This window comes from Conger conger, chromosome 11 (assembly GCF_963514075.1).
Source record: "Conger conger chromosome 11, fConCon1.1, whole genome shotgun sequence".
NCBI classification, from domain to species: domain Eukaryota; kingdom Metazoa; phylum Chordata; class Actinopteri; order Anguilliformes; family Congridae; genus Conger; species Conger conger.
In genome coordinates this window covers 14,213,767-14,239,795 of record NC_083770.1, presented here as the reverse complement: position 1 = coordinate 14,239,795, position 26,029 = coordinate 14,213,767, and the positions used below count along the sequence as shown (strand labels likewise).

Below are 26,029 nucleotides of genomic sequence, written 5' to 3'. Positions count from 1 at the left end.
TTGGGGGGGGGGAGGGGCAGGGCAGGGCAATCTCAGACCAAAGCGGCAAAGATGCTCAGAGGAGCAATTTAGCGGATGAAGCTGAAGGTTTTGCTGTGACCGTTATGCAGAGATATAGGGTCACTGTTGTACTACAACGTGATGAGGAAGCACACTCCGCTGCCTGACTGAACTGTAGCTAGTGCTAACCATAAATGACTCAGCTTATAGAATCACCATTATCCCCTTTTGGAATTTGGGTCAAAATATTATTTGAAAAAAATTTTGTATTTGAAGAACCTTTTACTAGGACAACCGGGGCAATTCCTGCAGATTACTTTTGTCCAGTGTGTAGAAGTTTAATTCTGTCGCTTCAACACTTCCACACCGTTTTTTTGATACGATTAATTAGAGATTCACAATTCAAAATTGAGAATAGAACATAACTTTGGAGTTGGAAATGCTTTGGCAGTATCGGGACAGCTTGTACAGTACACAACTCCAGCTCCCAAATCCCAGAACGCCCCCCACACTCTGCCTACAGCACTGACACTACAGGAGTGGGGATGAGGGTGGGGGCGAATTTAATTGGACCTTGCTATCGATTGGCTGTACAATCCATCCTCCCCCTCCATTTGCAGTCATCACAACTGACCCATGATGCTACCTTGCTGCTAACCTTATCAGAGGCAACACACAGAGTTCATGTCATTCGCTACACACCAGTCAGCTGATTGGTGAGGATACATCATTTAGACAAGTAAAATTGTAAGCAAAATATATGAATACTGGGATAGGGTGTTTGCTTCGGTAAAAGTAACAATGGAGAGACCCTTCATACCCCGCCCCTCCCCACCTCCCGCTTCTACCAACCCTCTCCCCATATCAATGAGCAGATCTAATGTTTACAGAGGTAACTGCTGGTATTTAGAAGGCCTAGCCACAGGTCTTCAGGACGAATCATGCGGCTATTCAACGCCAGCTGGAACACCACGCACTTTGCGTACGAAGAAACGTCTATCCTCTAATTACCGGTCGCTTCCGAGTGTCGATTTCATCCCTGGAGGACCATACTAGCCTTACTGTTGGTTGCTGTATAATTTTTTTTTTTTGATTTTGATTTTATTTTAGAAATGAAATGTGATGCGAGAATAACGATGACCGCCACCACCACCACCACCACCACAACCCGTTTCGTTCAGCATGGCGTGGGACGTGCCATCCGTAGGCTTTACATGAAGTGTGATTCAGATTGACTTCACCATAAAACCAAAACCAGCTGAAAAAATATCTATATATATATAGTAGTATGTAGTACTTCTTGTGTGTTGGATTGGCAATGTAAACAGACATTGATGAATCCAGGTTGGTAGTGTATACAGACATGGATGAACCCGGTAAGGACTACCAAGCGCAAGGGACCGTGTTCCAAATGAACGAGATGCCGGCTATGTGACAATGTACATATTTAGTGAACGGCTAGACTTCAAGGTATACTATTGGTCAGTACAGGGGTGCAATAGAGGATCCCACCCATTTCAGAGGATCTTAGGGTATTGTAATGCAACAAAGTTGTCCCTTGTAAAAAAAAAAAAAATTTAAAAAGAAGAAAAAAAGAAATATATATATATATACACACACAACACTTGAGTATGTGGTGGCTATGAATATGGCAAACTCTAGTGTTTATAATGCACTTGTTTTGAATGTACTTAATATTAACTATGTTTGTCAACGTCTTAAAAAAGAAAATGGGGGGGGGGGGGGGGGGGAAAAAACTTTCTGTAAAGCAACGGCAATGTTTATTTATTTGCTAGCTTTTCTGTGTTACAACTATTGAGCTACATTCCTTTCCAGGGCTGGAATGTTTGTAACAGTATTTACAACAATAAACTGCGGAAAGACTGGTCTGTGCTTTAAGTGGATTAAGTGGCACGCTAAAACGCGAAGCTTCAGTTGCTTTAATGAGGGCCGCCCAGCAGGCCACAGAATAAACACCCAGCCAAAACCCCACACCAGCACCGCCAGTCCTCCATTTCCCATGATTCACCTGGCACTGGGCCTGACATCACGGTGAGGTCACAGAAGTAGTGACGAGAACTGCCATCATGTCAGGAGCTCACCATGAATCCAAACAGCCTTTTTTAATCCATCCTGATACCAATTAAATATATGAACCACTGTCAACTGCAGCTAAATAACATTCATATTAAAAAATGTCTAGCAGGAGAAAAGCTCTACTGTAAGTATGCATGGACATGTTCATAGAAATGTATAGAAAGTATAGAAATGATGACGTATCTTTGGAGTCCCTGGCCTTTTAAAACCAGACAGGCCTGGTAAAATTTTCTGTGCTTTACTGAGCTTGTCTGGTGTATAAACAAGCTCAGTGAAATGAAATAGTCTCAAAAACAGTCAAGATGAATCAAGCACAGAAAAGTATTTGAATCCAAAAGTATTTATGTCACCCAGAATGGAGCTATTAGAAATTAGCTCTACAGATTATAATCCTGCCAGTACCTCCCCAGAACTACAGTTCAATCCAATTTGGGACAGGTTTTACAATGAAACAGCGCTTCCACAACCTCGCTCTCAAACTGGATGAAACAAACAGACAGAAACCACTTCTTAATTGGGTGGAAAACGTTTTTCTTCTTTTTCTGAAATCTCCATTTATTTCCCTTGAAATCTTCACATAAACGAGCTGCATGGACTCGCACCGACGGGCTTTTTCAGAAAAGAGACGGGGGGGGGGGGGGGAGGAAGGGGAAATGAAAAACATAAAAACCAGGTGATAAAATGAACGTGTTTTGTAGATTTTGTGTGCCCGTGAACACCCCTGCGAGGCTGGGGGGGAAACCCTGTGAGTGCAGCACATGTCCGGTGAGGTAAGGCACTCTTTACAGCGGCTGAACCGCCTTACCCGCACACACAAACCCAGGTACAGCCCGGTCAGCCAAACTGAGTTTGTGAAGGCAAAAATGTTCATCGACAGGCACATTGCACCCAAAAAGAAAGGACACCCCACACCTTACGCCCCACACCACATCCCTCTCCATTACAGACTGTTCATGAACACATAAAATAAATCTTTTTGGCTCAGCACACCACATCTAAGAAGGAAAAACATGTTATATATGAAACACTTGGTTCAGCTGGAGAGAAGGCAGCAATCTTCTCTCCCCACCCCAGTGAGATGCCTGAATATTGGTTTTATCTTATTTACATATTTATAAAGAAAAGGTGATTTTTCCAGATTTTGAAAAAGTCCAGATTTTTCTTTACTGGTCTTTATAAAGCAATTATCTCCATTCTCAAAAAAAAAAAAAAAAAAAATTATATTACATGTGGGGGTGTGTATTTCCAGTTACCAGAGTTTCCACCCTTTTCCTCACCTCAAGAAAAATGAGAATGTCCAGAAAAAAAAAAAAACCTTGACAGGTCAGAGATGATTAAACATAGCAATAATAATAATAATTATCGTAATTATCGTATCGTTAAACTTTCATCCCTTCGATATAATGCCTCCCTTACAACACACACGCGCACACACACACACACACACACACACGCACGCAGCCTGTTCAAAGGCTGGGGTCTTCTAGAAGCTGTTTATCTTCAGCAGTCTACAGCAGTCTTCATGGCTGGAGCTCCAACAGCAGGCAGCTCACTGTGTTCTGTGGGTTCACCAGCAGGGGGAACACCTCTCCGCGCGTTAGCCGCTAGCCGTTAGCGAGGGCCGAGTCCGTGTGAGGGGGGGCTTCTCCTCAGAGCACCGTCTCTCTGCAGACCCCGATCAGGCTGTGGGGGCGGTCGTGGTCCCCCCGGGACCCCCGCTGAGACCTCGCCCTGCGGAGGACAGGCTGCGGCTCATCCTTGGTGAAGGTGCTGAGGTCTCCGCAGCTGCGCAGGTGCAGCAGGCCGGGACGCTTGCGCGGGGGCAGGGGCAGCGTCTGCGCAGACACCGCTGCTGCAGGCTGCGCACACGGCTGCGCACACGGCTGCGCGGGCTGCGCAGGGGGGGCCTGGGAGCCGATTATGACCTGTGACAGAGACACGGACAGGACAGTCAACTGCGCAGACCTGCGCCAGAGACACGGACAGGACAGTCAACTGCGCAGACCTGCGCCAGAGACACGGACAGGACAGTCAACTGCGCAGACCTGCGCCAGACACACGGACAGGACAGTCAACTGCGCAGACCTGCGCCAGACACACGGACAGGACAGTCAACTGCGCAGACCTGCGACAGATACACGGACAGGACAGTCAACTGCGCAGACCTGCACCAGAGACACGGACAGTCAACTGCGCAGACCAGCGACATGGACAGTCAACTGCGCAGACCAAAGACACGGACAGGACAGTCAACTGCATAGACCAGTGGTGTCCAATCTTATCCTAAAAGGGCCGGCGTGGGTGCAGGTTTTTGTTTTAACCCAGCAGTAACACACCTGATTATACTAATGAACTAATCGTGGTCTTTAACCAAGACCTTTATGAGTAGAATCAGCTGTCTTAGTCCTGTGCTAAAACAACAACCTGCACACACACCGGCCCTTTCTGGATAAGATCGGACACCCCTGGCATAGACCAACTACACAGACGTCTGTGTCGTCACAAACAGAACAATCACAGACTTTAAAAGACTTTAAAAGATCCCATATTGTACACATTTCCAGGTTTTTGTTTTAGGCCCTGATATTCATAAGTTGAAGTTTGTTTGGTTTTAAACACTCTCTCTCCAGTTTCATATGTCCAGCACCTCACATGAGCTTTACCAAGAGCAGCCTGTTTTAGTGACCATGTCTTTAAGGATATTAATATCAACAAACCTCTGTTCTGATTGGCTAACTAGCGGGAGTGCTTGGATTTGTTCTGGCTACAAGGCGGGCCTTACTGAAGGCGGACATATGCAAATGAGGGTATAGTTTTAGTCACTTCAAAAAGTTACGGCTCGATGAAGTCGGTTTATTAACACGGACTGTGTGGATTTCTTTCGAAACTGTGCGTTTCTGATACTTGCCACAGTGTTTAGATAGCATCTACAACTCCTTTATAATCCAAATAGCAAGGGGAATGTCATTTTCCACAATATGGGACCTTTAAAACAAGCATGGCAGAAATCAATCAATCATAGAAGCTGTAGCAACAGCAGTGCCAAAATAGGGCGGTGCCTCCTCCTCCTCCCGCCCTCCTCCTCTTCCTCCCCTGCTCCTCCTCCTCCTCCTCACCTGCTCGATGAAGCTGGCACTGCGCACTGCCTCGTCCATGTGCTGCTGGTCGGAGCGCAGGACGGTCTTGATGCTGTTGAGCAGCTCCTGCACCTCGGGGGCCAGCCTGCGGGGGGCCTGCTGCAGGAAGTCCGCCACCAGCTGCTTGGTGTCGCGGTAACTCTGGTAATCCACCATGGAGCTGGGGCGGGGCCGGCGCAGGCCCCTCCCCCTCCGTAGGGTCACCGCGGCCGGCTCCGCCCCTGGCCCCGCCTCCGTCTGAGTGGCGGCTTCGCAGCTCAGCACTGAGGGAGAGAGAGGGAGAGGGAGGGAGAGAGAGCAGGAGGGAGGCAGAGAGGGAGAGAGCAGGAGGGAGGGAGAGAGGCAGAGAGAGAGCAGGAGGGAGGGAAAGAGGGAGAGAGAGGGAGAGATGGAAAGAGAGAGGGAGAGAGAGGGAAAGGGAGCAGGAGAGAACAGGAGAGAGGGAGAGAGAGAGCAGGAGGGAGGGAGAGAGGGAGAGAGAGAAAGAGAGAGAGAGGGAGAGGAAGCAGGAGAGAGAGCAGGAGAGAGAGAGGGAGAGGAAGCAGGAGAGAGAGAGCAGGAGGGAGAGAGGGAGAGATGGAAAGAAAGAGAGGGAGAGAGAGGGAAAGGGAGCAGGAGAGAGAACAGGAGAGAGGGAGAGAGGGAGAGGAAAAGAGAGAAAGAAAGAGGGTGATAGAGCAGGAGGGAAAGAATGAGAGAGCAGGAGGGAGGAGAAGGAGAGAGAGGCAGAATGAGAGAGGTGGGTGTGTGTGTTTTTATGTGCATATATAAGAGAGCATGTTTGAACAGCTGTTGTGTGTGAGGTATACAGTAAGGTGTGTGTTTGTGTGCGCGTGTGTGTGTGTGTATGTGTGTGTGTGTGCGTGCGTACGTGTGTGTATGTGTGTGTACGTGTGTGTGTATGTGTGTGTACGTGTGTGTGTGTGTGTGTGTGTGTATGTGTTTGTGTGTGTGTACATGTGTGTGTGTGTACGTGTGTGTACGTGTGTGTGTGTACGTGTGTGTTTGTGTATGTGTGTGTGTGTATGTGTGTGTACGTGTGTGTGTACGTGTGTGTTTGTGTATGTGTGTGTGTACGTGTGTGTGTGTACGTGTGTGTTTGTGTATGTGTGTGTGTGTACGTGTGTGTTTGTGTATGTGTGTGTGTACGTGTGTGTGTGTACGTGTGTGTTTGTGTATGTGTGTGTGTGTACGTGTGTGTTTGTGTATGTGTGTGTGTGTGTGTGTGTGCTCCCGTCCCCCCATGAACAGCAGGCCCCGGTGACCCCCTGACCCCAGCGCAGGCCTGGTGCTCTATATATACACACAGATCATGTGTCTGCTGACAGACAGGGGGGGGATTTACCGTGGGAGAGGACCGGCTTCAGACTGACACACAGACCCCCACCCCGTACCCCTACCCCAAACACAGGCCTGAGGCCAATAATCCCCAAACCCCCAAACCCCAGCCCAACAGGGCTGTTAACGGCTGCCTGAAGGCCATGCTGTAAGGCGATCGTCATCCTTTTACCATTTATATTAAGCACCCCCTGCTGACAAACGATTGCAGAACATGCTGTATCATCCAGCATAATGCCTTCTGCTCTCTTACGACCGCTTCGTAAAGGTCAGCTTATCGTCCAGCGACAGGGTGTGACTGCCGACTTGCAATGGACGAGCCTGGTCACAGCGACACTTGGGTTATACTCTGGGCAACTGGAGTGCGTTTATATATTTTTGCTGAGGGCAACGAGCACAGTCTAAATCAGGCGACAAAAGAATGCAATTTCTCTCTGTTGGAATATGAACTGACCTCAAAGCCGTCAAAAGGCATTAATGAAATCGTTCCACAGGCTTGAAAGACCTAGCTCTCTCCTCCATTCTCTTTTGTTCCATTCTGTCCATTTTCCTTTCTTTGCACTATTTGCCCTGAATGTCACTTTGCTTCTCTTAATCTATGCCTTGAACATAGAGCTCGGAGAAACCATCTCAAAACAATTCCTGCATCGTCATGACAACACCAGCACCCCTGAAGGCGGCGTTTACCGAAAGGTCACCGAGGTGTGAATGAGAGCTACGCCGTTTTGGAGAAGTTCTCCTGTCAGTATGGCAGTTATCAACACTACTTCTGTAAAATTCATAAAATATATTCATATTCAGTATACAACAGTTAGTTCCAACTTGGCTGGCATTATCTCACAATATGTCACTCTTAACTTAGGAAAACCAAACCAAACTATGTTTACATTCGTGTGATTCATTGTATGAGATATCAAGTCTCTGAGATGCAAATTATCTGACGATGTGCCTAACGTTGATGGAATTTCCATCACTTAAAGTGCTGTCATCAAAGATCTTAGGTGTTACTTTTGATCCAGATCTTGCATTTGATACACATATTAAAAACATCTTTCCGGTTGCTTTTTATCACTTGAGGAATATTTCTAAAATTCTGAAAACACTGTCCTTGATGCAGAAAAGCTAATTCATGCTGTTATTACCTCAAGATTAGATTACTGCAATGTCTTTTGTCTGGATGTGCAAATTCCTCGCTGAAAGGGCTCCAGCTAATTCAAAATGCAGCAGCTCGTATTCTCACTAGAACAAGGAGATTTGAGCACATCAGCCCAGTGTTCGCTTCACCTCACTGGTTGCCTGCTAAATTCTGAACAGATTATAAGATACTACTTTTGACCTTAAAAGCCTTACATGGGCTTGCCCTTCTGTACTTAAATGATTTACTTCATCCTTATACTCCCTCACGAATGCCCCGGAGGGTGCAGGCCTCCTTGTTATTCCAAGAATAGCTCAAAGTACCACAAGTGGCAGAGCCTTTTCTTATCGTGCTCCTTTCCTGTGGAGCAAATTGCCTGCTCATGTTCAGGGTGCAGACACTGTCACCTTATTTAAAGCTTGGCTTAAAACTTATATTTTTTGTCTGTCCTATAGTTTATGGACAGGAATGGGTGGCTGGCATAAGCTATGTGGCAATCATTGTTGGTAGTGCTGTGTTAAGCAGAACCAGTCATGGTCTGGTGGTGACTGTCTCAAGCCTGCCCTCATGGCACCCCCCTTCTGCCACTGCTGATTCAGCGGCACCAAGCCTGTGCCCTTGCCTGACAGTGCCACCCATTGGTGTTCCTGCCATCCCTCTACATGATCGGAGTCATCTCTGCTTGGACTTAATTCAGATTGGACATTAATGTACTTTAATTGATCAGTTTATATTTACAACTATTTTCACAGCAAACCAGGGGCAGATGGGTTCCAGGTTCGGCCCATGGTTTCTTCCTGTTAGCCAGGGAGTTTTGCTTTGCCACTGTTGCACTGTTGCACTGTTGCCCTAAGCGTTCTCCCTCTGCTTTGTGGCAAAGCCCCTTTGTATAAAGCGCTATACAAATAAAAATTGATTTGATTGATTAATAAACTCTAGACCCAGCAACACTTCAGAAGTGCTCTTGATCCAGAACAGAACAACAGCGTTCTGTTCTTAAAATCGGCATAATAAAAACAAGTTTGAACCTGAGGTTCTGTATTGTTAGAGTCATTTTTGCCCCAGAAGTGGCAGTACCTTTAGCAGCCAGGTCCAGTAGAACCGGGTCGCTGCTGGACCGCCGGAGGTGCTGTTTCTGGGTCCTTCTGCTGGGGGGCACAGGTGCCGTCTGACCTCTGACCTGAACAGGGGGGGTAGGGGGGGTCTGCGGGGACGGCTCTGAAACAAACACAGTATTCATGCTCTGAACACCTGACCCCACACACACACACACACACACACACTCACACACATACACATACACACACAGTCTCTCACACACACTCACACTCACACGTACCCTCAAAAACACACAAGCACACACAGGCCTGCCTGAAGGAAAACACCAAACTGACACAGAATTGTTGATTGACTGCGTTTCATTTGGTTTCGTTACACTCGTGTGGCAGTACCATGTTTAACTGGTGGAGCTAACAAAGGAGGTTTTAAATGTCGAATACTTGAAAAACTGTAATGCTGACAGGGATGAGGGGCTTTCCACCTGGGGGGGGGAGTGACAGGTAGACAAGTTGCATCGGGCCCTGTGTGAGTGATGCCCCACTCAGCCCTAACACTCAGCTGCAGGCCACACAAGCCCATTACACCAGCCCAACATGCAAATTCATCATACAAGTCTGAGCCTCACAGCGGTGTGTGTGTGTGTGTGTGTGTGTGTGTGTGCGTGTGTGCGTGTGTGCGTGCGTGTGCGTGAGGCAAGACTTGTAGCCAAAAGTCTGCTTGCTCAGAATACAGGTGCTGAAACTGCTTTCACGGTGAAGTGCACCATGTAAACCACAACTGGAATAAATGTTCCACAAAAAAACAGTGTATGCCAACACACAAAATCCTGGATAAAGAGGTGATAAATTATTGTACATAAAAAAGGAAATACTGTCGTTATTGAATTACAATGCGAGAAAATGGTAACAGTCTTATTTCAGAACACTGCTCACAATACCCACCTGCACACAGAGGTCTGGTCTCTGAGCTGTCACTCAAGCCCTCGGTCAGGTCCGTTGCAAGAACCTCGGACTCCTGAGATGGACAAACGGACAGACAGATGCACAGACACAGACCTCTGGAGTTTAAACGCTGAATTACATGACAGGGCGTGTGTGTATGTGTCAAAAAAACTAAAAGGGCTGGCTTTCATTTTGTCACCCGCCGACAGTGTCTGCTAACTGAAAGACCAACTGCCATTTCTCAGGGAGCTACAGGTGGTAAACGGTTGATCTGTTACCTGGGGAGTGGCGTTCTCTGGCTGACCCGCAACAGCCTCGTAGGGTGGGGGAGGGTCCAGGGGGCAGAACACCTCCACCCCTTTGATCCTGGCACCGTATATGTGAGGCAGTGGAATCACGCTGTCACCAAACATCCTGCCGAATAAAGACCATAACAGAGAGATCTACAGGGGGTTCACCAAACATACTGCCAAATGAAGACCATAGCAGAGATCTACAGGGGGTTCACCAAACATCCTGCCAAATTAAGACCACAGCAGAGAGATCTACAGGGGGTTCACCAAACATCCTGCCAAATGAAGACCCAGAGCTCAAGAGATCTACAGGGGGTTCACCAAACATCCTGCCAAATGAAGATGCAGAGCTCAAGAGATCTACAAGGGTTTCACCAAACATCCTGCAAAATAAAGACCCATTTTTTAGATATCTACTGGGTTTTCATAAACAAAAAAAACTGCCCAAAAAAACCCCATAGTTTAGATTTCTACAGTGGTTTCACTATCTTGTAAAACAGAGAATAAGCCTTTTTAAGGCTGTAAAATACTGATCCAACTACAGGGATTTGGCAACATCTACCGAGGTGCTCCCAGAACATATTGACTTGCTAAAAATACGCTATCACAGATCACCTTCAGCTTCACTGGGTGCTTTATCAACGGCCAAACCAAGGACAAGCCTGAGACTGCCCATAGGAGGGAAAGCCGGCAAAGCCACAGATCTTTTACCAAGTTACCACGGGGGGAGGGGGGGCCATTAGCCACAGCAACATGCGATCCCTTTACAGCAACGACCCCAAATCTAATTCCTCATTGCTTGCGTGCCTTCAAAAACCGAGGGGGCACTTCTGTGCTCGTTCACCGGGTTGCAAAGGTCAAAAGTCGCGCTGAAGGCCAAAGCGGCGTGACTGAATCACCTGAGACAGCAAGACAGTAAGGGGAAACCACCGTTTCTCCCTGCTGTAAATGTGTGTTACTGTACACTCCACCTTTCGCCCGGTTCACTGGCTAATACGAGGCACCGCACAAGTGTAAGGTCAAAAAGATACCTTTTTTGAAATGAAAAACATTTAAATGTTTTGCGTTGGTTCAGAGACACTGGCCAAAATAACCCACTGTTCAGGAAGGAGAGGATATCTTGGTGTTGGGGGTACACCAGGGGCCCAGTTTAGGAGGAGAGTGTATTGGTACATACAGGAAATTTTAGAGGGCCAGGCAGGGGAAGGGTGTGTAGAGTACATGTGGGGTAGTTTAGAGGTACAGGTGTAAGAGAGTGTGCATATGAGAATTTGAGGGGTAGAGGGGTACCTGCGGGCCAGGCGTGGGGTGTAAGAGTAGAAGGTGGAAAAGTAGGAGGGGGGCGGGGCTGGAGGGACAAACTCGTCCGGGTCAGGAATCTGGGTTGGCTCCTCCCCTTCCTCTGCGATGGGGTGGGGCTCTTCCTACAACAAGGGTTAAAAAATCTGGGTTAAAACACACGCACATACTCTCTCACATTCAGCAGTCACTTTCTATTAATACAGAGCAAACAACAAAAAAGTGAACAAACAAGGCTATGACCTTCTAGGCTGCATCCAAGCAGTAATTTACACTTTAAGCTTCACTCAATCTTTGTTTTTTGTGAATAATATGTTCATAAGTATGAATAGATACAAGACAACCAACAAGAAGTCTGTTGGGGATTCAGCCCTCAGCCGGTTCTATGGCTCCTTGACTAACGGGATTGGAGGAGGAGGTGGTGGTGTTCTGGTTCCTGATTGGTTCTTACTGTGCATGGTCGCCGGGCAGCAAAGATCTGCAGGTACCTCAACACAGCGGCCACCAGACAGACGGCCGTGGTCAGAGCATTCAGGGCACACAGTGCAAACAGAACCTTCTGGAAAAGGTACAAGAGCAAGGAATCAGCTGGGACTGGTACATTTAGAGATTATAAACATGCAGAGATTATGAACTTCAAAGCTGTGATTGGTCAAGTACAGAGACCAATGAGCGTATAAGTACAGAGATGTGTCCTTGCAGGAACTGACAGAAATGTGTTAAATTCACTGTTCCACACACCACTAAAAGGGTGTGGGTGCCATTCAATATCATGCAAAACTATGAAATGAGTGTAGGCAGGACATGTAGGCATTCGGATGGCTTTGTCAAAACATGTACAGATTCTGCGTTTCAAGACAGAACAGTTACACAAAGACATGGGCACGGAAAGGACACACACACACACACCTTCAGCAGGACCCTCATGGTGTTGCAGGAGTTTCCGGGGTACAGTCTGAGCAGCTTCTCCTCAGGGCACCTGCTGCTGGGGCTATCGGCACAGCAGTGACAGATATCCCCGACCTCGCTCTTCAACAGAGAAACACACAAAACATCCCGCGTCATTCAGGTACTGTCTACAGCCATGTCAGAGAAACACACAAAACATCCCACGTCTTTCAGGTACTGTCTTCAGCCGTGTCAGAGAAACACACAAAACATCCCACGTCATTCAGGTACTGTCTACAGCCATGTCAGAGAAACACACAAAACATCCCACGTCATTCAGGTACTGTCTACAGCCATGTCAGAGAAACACACAAAACATCCCACATCCTTCAGTTACCGTCTTCAGCCATGTCAGAGAAACACACAAAACATCAAATTTCACTCGGTAACCGACAGTCATTCAGTCACACACAAGTACAGACATTTCCTGTCTGCCTTTGCATCCTCATTTAATTGGGATCAGAAAAAAGAGCATCACCCCAACCCCCTTCCATGTGGTAATTGCTGCTGGAAAACAGACATGGAGAAATGTCAAGAACGTGAAGATTATAAATATCTGCCCTCCTTATCACACCCTTGGGAAGGGAGGATTCCATCTGGAGCTGGCAACCTGCTAAAGTTCTCAGGCCAATCCTGTCTGCAGCATCCCCGAGCAAGCTCATCACTCTCTCTCTCTCTCTCTCTTTCACACTGTCTTGCTTTATCTCTCTCTCACACACACACACGTGCATGCCAACATTTTGGAAATATAACATTTTTCAAAATAACCCAGACTTAGACAAGATGTTCGAAGGTAGTACTTCTCCGAAAACAACTTTTTCACCATTTAATTATTTTTTATCATGATACCTCGTGTAAACAGCTTCGGAGTTCCTGCAAGGTGTATTTCATCACTTTCAAGGAGGTAGGCTTAAAGCCTTTATGCTAAGCTAACAGGTTTTGCTAATATGGAAATTGAGCCAGTAAATGTACAAAAATGAAAATAAAATCAAACCTTTCATCTGGGTAAGTCGGAGAAATTGTACATTTCCCAAAATGTTGCCGTTTTCCTTTAAAACCTGCCCCCCACCAGGAGGTGAGAGGGGGGTATTTTTCACCCTTGGAAGGCAGACGAGTGGCAAAACAAGGCACAGCTGGTTTCCCATCATGCACCCTGACTCCTGAAACGGGTCTGCATCCTGAAACAGGAAAACATGCTCCCGAAGGTCTCCGGCATGCAGAGCTGACATTCCCATCATCCTTGAACGAGGCACTTCCACCATTTTGTTGTTTTCGTTTTCCTTGAATCCGTACATGCCAAAGTTAAAATAAATTCTTGAAATGTCAAACAGCCTGAAGTAACATCTGCACTATTTGATCAGAGATCCTCTGTGGATGTTTGGCTGCTCCTCTCGTTTGTAGGGAGTGGTCCGTTCTCAGTGTGTGTGCTGCAGATGTGAGGAACATCACAGCCTTTTCAAAATGATGAATGATTTTCAGCTGATTAACACCAGGAGGACAGAGTCATGCTCTCCTTCAGTTTCCAATAGAAAACACAGACCTGAACCAAAACAAATCCTGTGTGTGTGTGGATGCGTGCACATTTTTCTGTGTGTGTGTGTGTGTGCGTGTGTGTGTGTATGTGCATGCACATATTGGCATGTGTTTATATACATTTCTGTGTGTGCACATCTGTGTGTGTGTACACAAGGGTACGGGTGGGTGTGTGTGTGTGTGTGTGTGTGTGTGTGTATGCGTGTGTGCACGAGGGTATGGGTGGGTGTGTGTGTGTGTGTGTATGCGTGTGTGTGCACGAGGGTACGGGTGGGTGTGTGTGTGTATGCGTGTGTGTGCACGAGGGTACGGGTGGGTGTGTGCGTGTGTGTGTGTACATGAGGGTACGTGTGGGTGTGTGCGCGTATGTGTGCACGAGGGTATGTGTGAGTGTGTGTGTGTGCGCATGAGGGTGGGTGTGTGTGTGTGTGTGATGAGTGACTGTGTACAGGCGTCAGAGTGACCCAGGCCACGTTCTTGAGGACTGTCTCACTAAGGAGGGATTGTGGCCTGATGACTGTGGTGTAAAAATAGAACAATCCAGAATGCTCTCCTCCCTCCGCAGGCTGTCAGGCCTCTCTTCCTGTCTGCCAGAGCCTGGCGCCCCACAGACGGACACAATCACAGACAGCCTGCCCCCTCCACTGCCCCCGGCTTACAGACACCTGTCACGGGGTACGGAGGGCGGGGCTGTCGGGGGAATCAGACTTTCCGCCGTTATCCTGGGTCACCCTAAAGGTGCTTTCCAGGGCACTTCCTGTCCAGAGCTCAACCCGTTACTCAGAAATTCACACATTCACTTCAGCCAGGGACGACAGAACTTAACCGCTGACTCACAAACACACACGCAGACACATATACACACACACACACACACACACACACACACATATGCACAGCAGTGCTCGCACGCAGACACACAAATACACACAGACAGAGACACACACACACACACACACACACACACACACACAGAAAAGCGCACACACACACACACACACACACAGAAAAGCGCACACACACACATAGACACACACAGACACACACAGACACACACACTCAATATCAGACCGAAGCTGTTCCAGTATATACCTGAAGGTTAAATACATAAAACCTCCCATGACAGAACATTCAGTACCAGGAACAAGCCCAGAGCAACACTGGAGGAAAAAGTGAAAGAGTGGGGTAGTGGGGTCAAAGGTCAAATATCGAAGCAAGACCCTATTGTGAACACAAACAAAGCCAAAGACAGGACCATCAGGAAAACAAGCGGACCTCCAGGAAATAGGCCCGAGATCCCTGGTCTAACTGAACATGAAAACAGACGAGGAGAACCTTTAGCCCATCTAAAAACCAAAGGGCACGGCAAGCTGCAGTTCAGGGGTCTCAAACTCCAGTCCTGGAGGGCCGCAGTCTCTGCGTGATTTCCTGTCGACCAGCAGCCAATTTAGGCCTTGGAAACAAGGTAAACTTGAGCCCAGGGCAGGAACACATGGAAAACCAGCGAACACAGCGGCCCTCCAGGACTGGAGCTTGAGATCCCCACTGTACAGGAAGGGGAAGTGTCCAGTCCACGGCAGGCGTGCAGCCCTCCTGTGGAGTATTATTACGGTGCAGGATGCAGAGCACTCTCCCCGGGGGCAGAGCCGACAGAGAGAGCGACAGGGCGGGGGGGATGAAGGATTGTGGGAAGGTGTGACTTCCACAGCAGAGAGAAACGGTGATCAGTCAGGACAGCTTTAACCACGGGGCCGGTGACAACCTCCCACAGACTGCCCCATCCTTCAGAGTGATGCTTAGCAACAACCTTCAACTAACTCAAGCCCTCAAATAGGCCCCTCTCTATATATATATCTCTCTCACTCTCCCTCTCTCTCTCTCTCTCCTTCCCGATCCCTCTCCCTCTCGCCTGTTATGTTTCCATCCAAATGTTTTGCAAATTTTAAGTAAATTCCCAAAAAGCCAGCAAAAGAAAATGCAAATCAGAGTTCATGTTCCCATCAGCTACTCTCATGCAAATATTCTGAAGACGATCCAACAAGATTATGCAATCAAACGAGTGCCACCTGCCGTCTTCTGGGCTTTCAGGAGTGGAGGCATGTCTTACATCCCGGTCATGCCATTATTTATTCATAAAAAATCTGTTTCCATCACTATTTATTGCTCTTCTCTTTATCGTTACGCCAACTTATCCATCATCGGCCAAGTGTAAAAACATTTTTGGGATATATATATATATATATATATATATATTATATATTATTATTATTTTTTTACATTTCAGGCAACTTCACTCACGTGTACTTATGTGTAAATTCAAAACTTGCATAAAAACAGCTGGAAGGAAACCCCCTCTCCCTCTCTCCCTCTCTCTCTGCCTTGGTCATCCTCTCCCTCTCTCTCTGCCTTGGTCATCCTCTCCCTCTCCCTCTCCCTCTCTCTCTGCCTTGGTCATCCTCTCCCTCTCTCCCTCTCTCTCTGCCTTGGTCATCCTCTCCCTCTCTCCCTCTCTCTCTGCCTTGGTCATCCTCTCCCTCTCTCCCTCTCTCTCTGCCTCGGTCATCCTCTCCCTCTCTCCCTCTCTCTCTGCCTTGGTCATCCTCTCCCTCTCTCCCTCTCTCTCTGCCTCGGTCATCCTCTCCGACTCTACCTCTCTGCTGCTCTCTCTTGCGTGCGGTCTCATCCCTCTCTCCCGCAGCCTTCACTCTCCAGAAGTAATCATTTCCCAAAGCCACACCGTGCGTCAACACATCCCGCCGGAACACTTCAACCAGCACGCTAAACTGGTCCCCAAAAGGTCAACGGGCCGCAGGAAAAGCGCTCCTAGGCCGCACTGCGTGGTTTCCGGCCGTTTTTTGGCCGGGGGTGGAGGTGTTTTCCCGTTTCAGGACAGGTGCAGGTTTCAGAGGGCAAGTACAGTGCACTGGCCCTGGCTTTGGGGGGTTTGGCAGGGGTGTAGTGGTGCTTCTCTTACCAGCTGGCAGTAGGACATGTTGGCCACCAGCTGAGCTCCCTGACAGCACAGGATGAACCCAGCCAGGTTGAGCAGCACACAGACCACCGACAGCAGGACAAACAGATTCACCTGCCAGAGAGAGAGAGATTATGTTTATTATGCCTAATTGTTATGTTTCTAATAAGTGCACCCTTACAATGCCAATAACACTTACTTGAATTGAATTGAACTGAGAGAACTTTTTTTATTAATCACACAGTAACTTAATCACTTTGCAGGCAACCCAAAAACAAACTACAATCAAGAGAAGAAAGCCAAAGCAGAAAGACGGAACCAACCAGACAAAACAACCAGAGAGAGAGAAAGCAAGAAAGAGAAAGACAAAGAGACTGACTTTTGTTATTCTTTAATGAAACGGATGCAGTAGTTACAGCAATAACTTAAAACCAGCACAGAGAGGGAGAGAGAGGGAGAGAGGGAGACAGGGAGAGAGGGAGAGGGACGGGTAGGTGGTACAGCTGACAGACAGATGTGAAGAGACAGAAAGGGAGGTGCGTACAGCAGGAAAAGGAGAGAAAGTAGGATGTCTGGAAAGAGGCAGAGGAAGAAGGGAGAGGCACAGCTGGACAAGGAAGAAAGAGAAATGTGGCAGGAAGAGGTTCAGCCTCCAATAATGAGAGAGAGAGGAAAGAGGGGTCGAGTAAAAGAGGATGAAGAAAGGATGTGAGAGAGGCAGACCTGCTTGCGAAAGGGTCAGTTAAAGATCTATAGGCACTATATACAGCATTTAAATCACAGTCAAAGCATTATTAAATATTATATATTAATAAAGAATATAACAAAAATTGTTACATGTTTACTGTGTGCTTATTGTACACACTTTCTCAGACTTCTTCTTAATACTCAGACTTCTTTATGCTGCTAGACTTTCCTATACTCTCACACCCCAGCACACTGGGTCTCTGCATCCTGAAACAGGTCTGCATCCAGATCCTGAAACAGGTCTGGATCATCCTGAAACAGGTCTGCATCCAGATCCTGAAACAGGTCTGGATCATCCTGAAACAGGTCTGCATCCAGATCCTGAAACAGGTCTGGATCATCCTGAAACAGGTCTGGATCATCCTGAAACAGGTCTGGATCATCCTGAAACAGGTCTGGATCACCCTAAAACAGGTCTGCATCACCCTAAAACAGGTCTGGATCATCCTGAAACAGGTCTGGATCACCCTAAAACAGGTCTGCATCACCCTAAAACAGGTCTGGATCATCCTGAAACAGGTCTGCATCACCCTAAAACAGGTCTGGATCATCCTGAAACAGGTCCGGATCCTCAGGCAGAACACAGGCCCCACGCCTCCCAGTCTCTATCTTTAATGTGTCCATTCATGTCTGATGCCACAGAAACCCCACATGGATAAATCTGCCTCTTCTGTCAGCTCACTCACTCTGTGTGTGGGTCTGTGTGTGAGGGTTTGTGAGTGTGTGTGAGAGTGTATGTGTATGTGTGTGTGTGTGCACGTGTCTGTGTGTGTGTGTGTGTGTGTGTGTGTGTGTGAGAGAGTGTGTGTGCGCGCGTGTCTGTGTGTGAGGGTTTGTGAGTGTGTGTGAGAGTGAGTATCTGTGTATGTGTGTGTGTCTGCGTGTGTGTGTGTGTGTGTGTGTGTGTGTGTGTCTGTGTGTGTGAGTGTGAGTATCTGTGTATGTGTGTGTGTCTGTGCGTGGGTCTGCGTGTGTGTGTGTGTGTGTGTGCGTGAGAGAGAGAGTGTGTGTGTATGTCTGTGTGAGAGAATGTGAGTGTGAGTGTGTGTGTGTATGTGTATGTGTGTGTGAGAGTGTGTCTGTGGGCATGTGTACAAACTGTTCACAATAAAACGCAGTATAGCCATGGTGCCAAAGCTAGTACTGTATTTAACAACTATCCCTTCTATCCAGTCTCTCTCTTTCATTACCCTTCTTCAATTCTCTCTTTCTCTACTGCAGTCCTCCCTGTACGTGCTCCCTAGAACTAATGAGGAAGTTCACACCCACACAATGCACTTCATATCCTACACACACACACACACACACATACACACACACACACACAAACATATACACATCACTCATTAAGAAAGAGGTAGGTTTGTTTTGTGAGAGATTCAATTTAATAAGGTAAACCACCTACCAAAAGTAGCATGGGCCTCCGCCATGTTGTAAGACCGATGATTCCTGAGAGGATGACCTGAAAGAGGAAAAAAAACAAAAAAAAAACAGCATTGTCAGAAAGGCACACTATACACACACACACACACACACACACACACACACACACACACACACACAGTGTTCGCTAAACAGATTTAAGCTGTCACATGCGTGTTTGCTTGTTCGTCAGCAGGTGAAGTTGTTTTGGCCAGCTGTAAGAGAGATGTTTTCCTCAGAGCTGAGTGAGCAGGAGGTAGGAGAATGGGTATGTGTCTGAGTCAATCCAGAATGCAATAAACACACAGGCTGACACAAACACCCACTGACCCCAGAGTAACCAGAAAGCCTGTTGCCTTTCCTTCTCAGAAGCACTGAACTCGAGGTATTGTGTACAGCTCTCCATGCTGCTGTTAATAAAGAATTACCATGTGATCTGTCCAAATACAGAGTCCTTTATTTCCACACACACATACACCATACACACGCCACATACACACACACGCACGCACGCACGCACACCAGGGCAGATACTGGCCAGCACAAACATTGAGATTTACGGACCCATTACCGCGGTCACTGCACTGGCACAATGGAAAAGGATAAGTGCAATCTAAGAGACAAAAGCGGAAGCCCCCCCGTCCGTCTGCGGCCCCCGCTGCCCTTCGGGAGGGGAATGCCACCGCCCTTCCGTCCCCCGCCGCTGCACAACCCGCCATCCGTCTGCCCGCGGTTAATTCCCCCCTCTTTGTTTCTGTGAAACGTGCCGGCATACGTGACATTTCCCAGATACCTTACCAGCGCGCTGAAAGCTTTGAAACCCTGCCCAGGAACAGGCAAGCCGATTAACCCACAGCCCCTGACCCACACCGCCACAGACGGAGAGACAAATCCACAGACAGACACATTAACTGATGTAATACCAAAGGAGATTGACCGTGTAATGAAATGACATTTCAGCAACCGTGTCCCAGCGTGACACTAAGGGAGGGAGATGGGAGAGAGAGGGAGCAATAAACAGTGAGGGAGAGAGAGACTGAGGGAGGAGAGAGCAAGAGAGGGAGAGTGAGTGAGTGAAAGGGGGAGAGACAGACAGTGAGAGGATGGAAATGGAGAGAGAGGGATGAATAACAGTGAGAGAGAGAAAAACTATGGTGATAGGGAGACCACCAGTGAGAGTGGAGGAGTAACTGCAAACATAGGAGGTAGAATGAGAAAGGGGAGGTGGAGGTTAGAGGAGGAGAAGAGCTGTCTGTGGACAGTCCTCCCGCCCTCTCTTGTCCTCATCTCCCCGTGCTCCTGGTCTGTTCATCATTACCCTGTTATGTTTACGCTGTCTGAAAATACAGCTTGATAACAGGACTGATTCAATCAATTCCCCGGACCAGTTAAGCAAGACCTGCTGTCCTCAGAGTCTTCCCCACTCTCCCTGCCTAACCAAAATAAACTTCCACGAGAAAAGAAAATGAACCCAGAATATTATTCAACGCATCAACCGATAATACGTACTGTTTCAAGTCTGTAAGATGGCGAGACGCTCAATTTCCAGACTGAAATGGCAGGAACGTAACGGGACAGGCCACTCTAGACAGCGTGGGGTAATCTTGTTTTAGCAGCTCCATGACTAATACACCACTTATCACTCCTTTACACCGCTGGATATTCCACTCAGGAAATGGTGGATAAGTATCGCGCCCCAGGGCACAAGCAGCAGCCCTGCAGTACAAACAGTACTGGAATTTAGAAACTGCAGCTTTATGACTTCATACCTAGATCCCAAATGGCGCGTTTCCAAGACGGTCATAAAGTCCCGTGCAGTCTTTGTACTTGTAATTTACTTTACATCAGGGCTTGAATATTAGGAATTGCTAGTAAGGGCAAAAATGCATGTTGCTACTTGCAAGGTATGAGATACCCTACTGAGATACCAGGAGCTACTGGCTCCTGACATGACCGGAATTTGGGCAAGATCGGCTTGAATTCGTCAGGTGCAAGGCAAGCAGATTCTGTGTTTCCTATTGGTAACACAGAATCAGGAGGTGGTCCCGTGCCAGATGTTTTTCAGATCTGGTCAGGAGCCAATATCTATGCCAGGGATCATCAAATCAGTCCTACAGGCCTGAGAACTGCTGGTTTCCACCCTCCCTTTACCTGGGAGTCAGGTGTGAAGACAGTCTGGCCAAACAGAAGTATGAATTTTCCAGTTAATTACCTGGGAGAATAGAAAACCAGGGCCAGATTTGGATTCAAGGCCCGGATTTGATGATTGCTGATCTAGTACAACAGAAGTACTCAGCAGTACTTGGCTCACCACACAAGTGTGACTGTTTCAGGTGGTAATTGCTGGTCTAGGCTATCATCTGATCGGCCGTCACAACCTGACCTGGCAAATTGTGAGAGGACATCGGAGCTGCCGACTTCGTAAGCCGTGAGAAAATCGTGTCATGTACACCCGCCCTCACAGATAGGCCTTTCACACCGGCAAGGCTTTGTGCCGGTTCCGGTTCCCGAACCTAATTCTGAACCGGCCGACGCATTCAGACCGAACGTAAATTGGTTCGGAACCTGAAAAGTTGGTTCTCAGCTGGAACCAAAAAATATTTGTCTTTTCCTTGCGAACCGTGACATCATCAGTGGTCATGTCATATTCCACCTGCCTTGTGCATTGAGCAACGCCCTCCGTTGATGATGGAGGGCGGTGGAACTTTGGTTCTGCTTAAACTGGTATGGACGCGGGCTGGTTCGCCAGAAAGCACCAAGTTACTGAGACTCCAGAACAGAACCAGAGCCAGAACCAGAATCGCGTCTGTCTGAAAGCGTCTAGAGAGCTGCCACTCGAGAGGCCTTCCTAGGCCACCAAACAAGAAAAGGGAACTGCAACTGCAGTTTGTTCATGATCAAATTTTATAGCCTCCCACGAAACTCTTCGATCGACGGACCTTTACGCCAAACAGCAGCTGCGCCTCCCGTGCGATGGCAGAACTCGTTCGATCGGTTGGACACCAGATACGGCAGGTCAATGACGACTCCAATACGAGGTCTGAAAAAACAAACAAGCATCTGTCTGGTGCGGTTACAGTCGAGCTTGTTTTCTGTCCCGAGTATCAACAACAATACTTAGCTGCCTTGATACAGTGCCTGGGGATTCTTTGTTTGCTGGTCTCCATTCCAACCGAACATGGAGCTTCCCCGAGGGGAACCACCCGCTCATTAGGCTCCAGTAGATGAGGCATTTGCGATAACCTGCCAGTACCAGCCATGTCAAGAAATTATTTTGTTCTTCCAGGGATTCCCAGCTATTTTCTCATAATGTCCATTGAAAAAAGAATTTTGTCTCCAAGTAAGCATAACCTGTGTCTGTGAAACACTGGTTGATAGATGTGATGGATTGTTTGGTCGATCCATTGATTGAACGGTCAGGATGGAATTTAAACAACAGCTCTCCTCAACTGAAAGCAAAGAATCCCAACATTTTCTTGGAAAGTAACATGGAAATCATTAATGATCAAAGAATGAAGGCCTGTGCATTTGAAGGTAAACATCAATCAGCTGAGGACTCTCTCACTGGAGTCAACAATGCAGAAAGTGGTCACATGACCACAAAATCAAAAGCAAGGAAAAAATCTCAGGCCTGTATTCAAACACAGAATTTTCCATATGCTTGTAACCTTACTGAATGGGTCCTGGAATGCAATCAGCACTGCTCCTTAACATTGACATGAGTAAATGCAAGCAAGCATAGCACTTCTGCTCAAACTTGGCAGTACGAGTTAGCGATTGCTAAATACGTTTGTGCAAGGGGGGAAAAAAAGTCAGTTTTAATTGGGAGTCAAAGTTAAGGCCAAATGTTGACTCCCAGAGTCTGCTTAACAGCTCTAAAGCAGACCTCCAGGGGAAATAATGACAATGGAAAGGCACGCAAAAAAAGGACACGAAAAACAATGGTGGCAGGAACAGCAAGTTTTTTTTTTTTACATAGGGGTGCATGATAATTTGTCAAAGCAAAAGAGTTACAATGATGCAACCGCGGCAACTGATTTATAAAGGGTTGATTTAAAAGGTGTAGTTTCAAATATTGTTCCTTATGGTGCATTATTTAGTAGTAGTATTTTATTCAGTCATCACACACAATAAAATAAATATAAAAGATCTAGCCAGTATAAACAAATTCAACAGTCGTAATTCAGTGTAATTGGTGGTGACTGAAAAGCCACAGGCAGAAGGCTTATATAAGCCTATCCTACATTCTTAGCAATTTAAGATACCCTCCAAATACAAAAAACACAATCAAACAAAAAAAAACATTTTAAATGAGATGAACTGATTTTGTTCAGTTTCGATTTTGGGATATCAAATCAAAGATCTGGAGGGTGAGAACAGTCGGGAATGGGATTTAATCTCTCATTAACTGAAAGCAAAGAATCCCAACATTTTCTTCATAAAGACAGTTTGGCAGGTTGAGCACTCACTAAAACAAACTCAGAATTTGTCAACACAATGTGCAACACTTACGTTTACTTGCAACTCAAAGTTAAAGACTAATGTTAATTGAATACTGGCCTATTTATGAGTCTCCTTAACTAATTGGATGCTCATTTTCGCCATACCTAAAATGGGCAAACATTGTAACGCCCATGAGTTGGTTTCAGCACTTAAGTGGCATATTTAAGCAAATGGTTGGCTAAGGATTTCACACTCCCAGTTTCCAAGACCTAATTTGGCTGCTGATTGAAAGGAAACCACACAAAAAAAAACTGCAAACACCGCAACTCCCTTTCATTATTTGCATTATCATCTCCAATTATTTTTCCTTCCTCAGTCTGAAAAAAAGTTAAAAAGGTAAAGTTTATAAAGCTCTTCATGCTTTGCGCATCTTAAAGCGGTATGCCATAATGCAGCGGTCCTCAAGGGTTACCCGGGTGAGCCCTAATGTCAACAACCAGTCCAGCCAAGAGCTCACGATCAATTACAGCAGTTGATTACACGGTTAAGTACCGGAAACCAGCACACCCTGTGGCTCTCCAGGACTTGGCTGAGGAATACTAAATGCATTTGTTCCTATTATGCCAATATGAAAACATGTTCGCTGTTACGCATTTCTGCGCACTGTTTGCTAAACGTGGTATTTGGAGTTGCACATTTGAACTTTTGTACCCTAATATCACGATGTTTAACTGATGTATAGCGACAAGTATTTTACTAATTATTCAAAAACTTCGAAGGGTAAATTCATAGTAGGCTCTAGGATATTTGCACATGCAATTGCTAGTCGATGAAAGTAGATCAACGAAAGTAGTATGCCACCTGGCTAGTTTTTTTTATTTTTTTTATTTTTGTAGCAGTCCTGTGCGATCTGCCTCCATCATGACATGCACTGTTAAATATAGCCTAACTTTAGAAAACTCGCAGTGACAGTGTTGAAATGGCTGGATTTATTCACTGGAGCACTACGGTGCATGGTCCAAAAAGTTAACATCCACTGTTATTGATTTAGCCTTACCGATCTTGACATATCTTGACAAGATAACGAAAGGCTGTGTTGTATCACACTGAACGAGAACGCTGTCGTTCTCTAAACGTTCTCTTTTAGCTGTCTTTTTAAGTTAACGCTAGGCCTAAGATAACTATGCCATCCAACCTGTTGATGTTCACAATATTCACCGTCTTTGTCAGCGAGGTATCCAGACTGGCAGCTGGCTAACGGTAGGCTATATTATTTCAATCGTGAACGGAGGAAATCCTTCAACCACCTTGGATGAAACACCAGTTCAATAAGTATCAATATATAAATCACAACATTACAGCGAACGTTAACATATACAAGCTTCTTTCTCCAGCATCCACAATATATTAAGTAAGGAAGACAATTAAGGGTGGTTAGCTAGTTAGCTAGCAGGCTGATCGTGAGACGGCGTGGGGGATTTGGGCGAATTATGGCCAGAAAACCTTACTGGACCGAATACTTAAATAGAGCATTAGGCTATATATTATCGGCATCCATTATAGTGGTGGTAGAATAGAAGGCTACTTACTGAAGAACCAGCCCAGAACGGACACGAATTCCGGATGGGAGGCGAGCTGCTAAGTGACAAAGCCCCGAAAGAGAGCGCCACCATGGAACAGCCGAGAACCAGCTGCAGCAATCCGAGAGACAGCAGCGGTCGGCCGGGCAGCAGCGCTGGGAACAACTGCGACTGAGATCCAGGCATGCGAGACGCGCCGTTGGAGATGCAGCGTGGACGGCTTCTGTATGCCGGGTCAGCCAAATGTGAAGCCAGCGAACCCCCCGCGACTGGACAGCAAGATCCAGGAAGAACTACTGGGAGAGACATCGGAGAGGCGCACGCCGCAAAAGAACAGCGAACCACAAACAAACACGGATCCGCGGCTGAAGGCGCTCCTTCATTTTAATTCTTCTTTTCGATGTTCGATTTTCGTTTTTAAAATGATTACTATTTAAATTAACAGAGTTCCCGCCCTTGTTTTTGGTATGAATCCATTATTTTTCCCTTCCATGGTCTCCTCGAAGTGGCTGAGTTTGAAGTTTTAAAATAACTGCTCTCAGTGCTCTGAGTGTTTGGATTGCATTTCACATTTTTGGCAGGATGACAAAAAAAGAAGGGGGGGCACTTTGGAGAATCGCCTGGGAATAGACCACGACATTGGGACTGCTGTAGCCTATAGGCGACGTTGGTTCCTTTTATTTTAGGACTGTTAGAATGGATTTATTGCAGGATTAGTAACTTCATTCCGAGGATATTTCCATCCTGGTTACATTTGTGGTGTCAACACAAAAAAGGGAATTGCCAAATCGTTTGTAAAATCTGACCATATGTAAACATGTTTTATTTTTATGCTAAAATCAGCACAAACTTGCTAATTCAAGATAAATTCAGTCACTTTAAAAAAAATGTGTGGATAATTATTTATTTGAATAAAAGCATAAGCAGTATGTTCACATTTATATATTGAATCATGCTATTATACAGTTAAGTGCATTGAACCATTGAACTATAAGGATTCAGTTTAGGCCTGGCAGTGTTTAGAATAATAACCAGCACAGAGGTCTTAGGACAGAGTTTGGGAATGATTGGCCCATATTTTCATTT

At 46.6% G+C, this 26,029-nt stretch overlaps 1 protein-coding gene across 1 annotated transcript; it reads right to left on the bottom strand.

Moving 5' to 3' along the window:
* Positions 1 to 2,025: 2,025 nt before the first annotated feature.
* Positions 2,026 to 25,502, bottom strand: fam189a2 (family with sequence similarity 189 member A2). Its single transcript, XM_061259862.1, has 11 exons — positions 24,953 to 25,502; positions 18,904 to 18,960; positions 16,755 to 16,865; positions 12,209 to 12,328; positions 11,751 to 11,858; positions 11,291 to 11,424; positions 9,986 to 10,121; positions 9,708 to 9,780; positions 8,785 to 8,925; positions 5,214 to 5,497; positions 2,026 to 4,022 (listed from the first exon to the last, which is right to left on the bottom strand). Exons 1-11 carry the CDS (start codon positions 25,250 to 25,252, stop codon positions 3,747 to 3,749), a joined length of 1,740 nt encoding a protein of 579 aa, XP_061115846.1. The 5' UTR covers positions 25,253 to 25,502; the 3' UTR covers positions 2,026 to 3,746.
* Positions 25,503 to 26,029: the final 527 nt, after the last annotated feature.